Source organism: Anneissia japonica, unplaced genomic scaffold (genome assembly GCF_011630105.1).
Source record: "Anneissia japonica isolate Jap-2015-1 unplaced genomic scaffold, ASM1163010v1 scaffold38052_len244707_cov166, whole genome shotgun sequence".
Classification (NCBI taxonomy): domain Eukaryota; kingdom Metazoa; phylum Echinodermata; class Crinoidea; order Comatulida; family Comatulidae; genus Anneissia; species Anneissia japonica.
In genome coordinates, this window is record NW_022697064.1 from 244545 (window position 1) to 245486 (window position 942).

At 49.4% G+C, this 942-nt stretch overlaps 1 protein-coding gene across 1 annotated transcript in view; it reads right to left on the reverse strand.

The window, feature by feature from the left end:
• LOC117102200 (vicilin-like seed storage protein At2g18540) overlaps positions 1–506 on the reverse strand; it is a 3762-nt gene extending 3256 nt beyond the window's left edge. The window contains exon 1 of the mRNA XM_033242424.1: positions 30–506. Coding sequence (XP_033098315.1) covers positions 30–506 — 477 coding nt within the window. The remainder of the gene's footprint in view (positions 1–29) is intronic.
• Positions 507–942: the final 436 nt, after the last annotated feature.

A 942-nucleotide genomic window follows, 5' to 3' on the forward strand; every position in this document is an offset into this window, starting at 1 on the left:
ATTTCCTTGATTTTGGAATCGAGTTTTGCTTTCGTCTTAATCTCTCTCTCGTTCGCCGCTCTAAGTTTCTTCTCGACGCTTCTCAGCTCGTCTTGCGTCTTCTCCAGAAGAACCGCCTCGTTCGATTTTTCGTGCGTTCGGCCGATTTCGGCGGCCAGTCTCGCCTCCGTTTCTTTTCTCTTGCGTTTCTCCATTTCAAACTCTTGGCTCTTGGAATCCAGCTGTTGTTGCAAACGTCGCAGTTGAGATTCAGTCGTCTTCGCCGATTCTCTCAATCGGTTCGCTTCCTTCAGCAGCATGTTGTCGTCGGGCTGTCTCTCGGGTTTTCGTGCCTTGGTGGCCTCGTCCAACCGTCCCTTCAGTTCGTCTATCGTTTCGCTCAAAGACGATATCTCCTTGGCGTGAACGCTTTCGATCCGGTCGGTCAGATCAGCTGTCGTTTCCTGATACGATCTAATATCGGATTCGGCCTGCGCGGTCAATTTCTCGTGCCGCTTCTGCGACATTTCCAACAGACGTTCGAGACCTTTCGTCTCGGTGGAAAGTTTTATCAATTCCGTTCTCGCGATTAACAGTTCATTATTATATCATTAACTTTGTCTGAAGATCGTCGATGACTTGCTGGGCCGATTCGAATTGCCGCTGGCCGTCCTCGATTCTGGCGGTTAGAGCGTCGAATCCGACTTTAACGTTATCGTCCGAAATGCTATCTTCGGTTTCGGTTGCGCTTTCGTATGCTCTCTCGCTCAATTCTTTTATGTTCTCTCGGACCTTTTTCAGTTCCTCTGACATCACGCTCACCTTCACATCGTTTTGGCGCAAGCTTTCCTTCTTAGCACTCAGTTCAGCTTCCAGCTGCTTGATCGCAGCCTGCGCATCCGACTGTTCCTTCATTCTGTCTTCTAATTCCGACATTCGAACTCGTGAAATTCCACCTTGGCT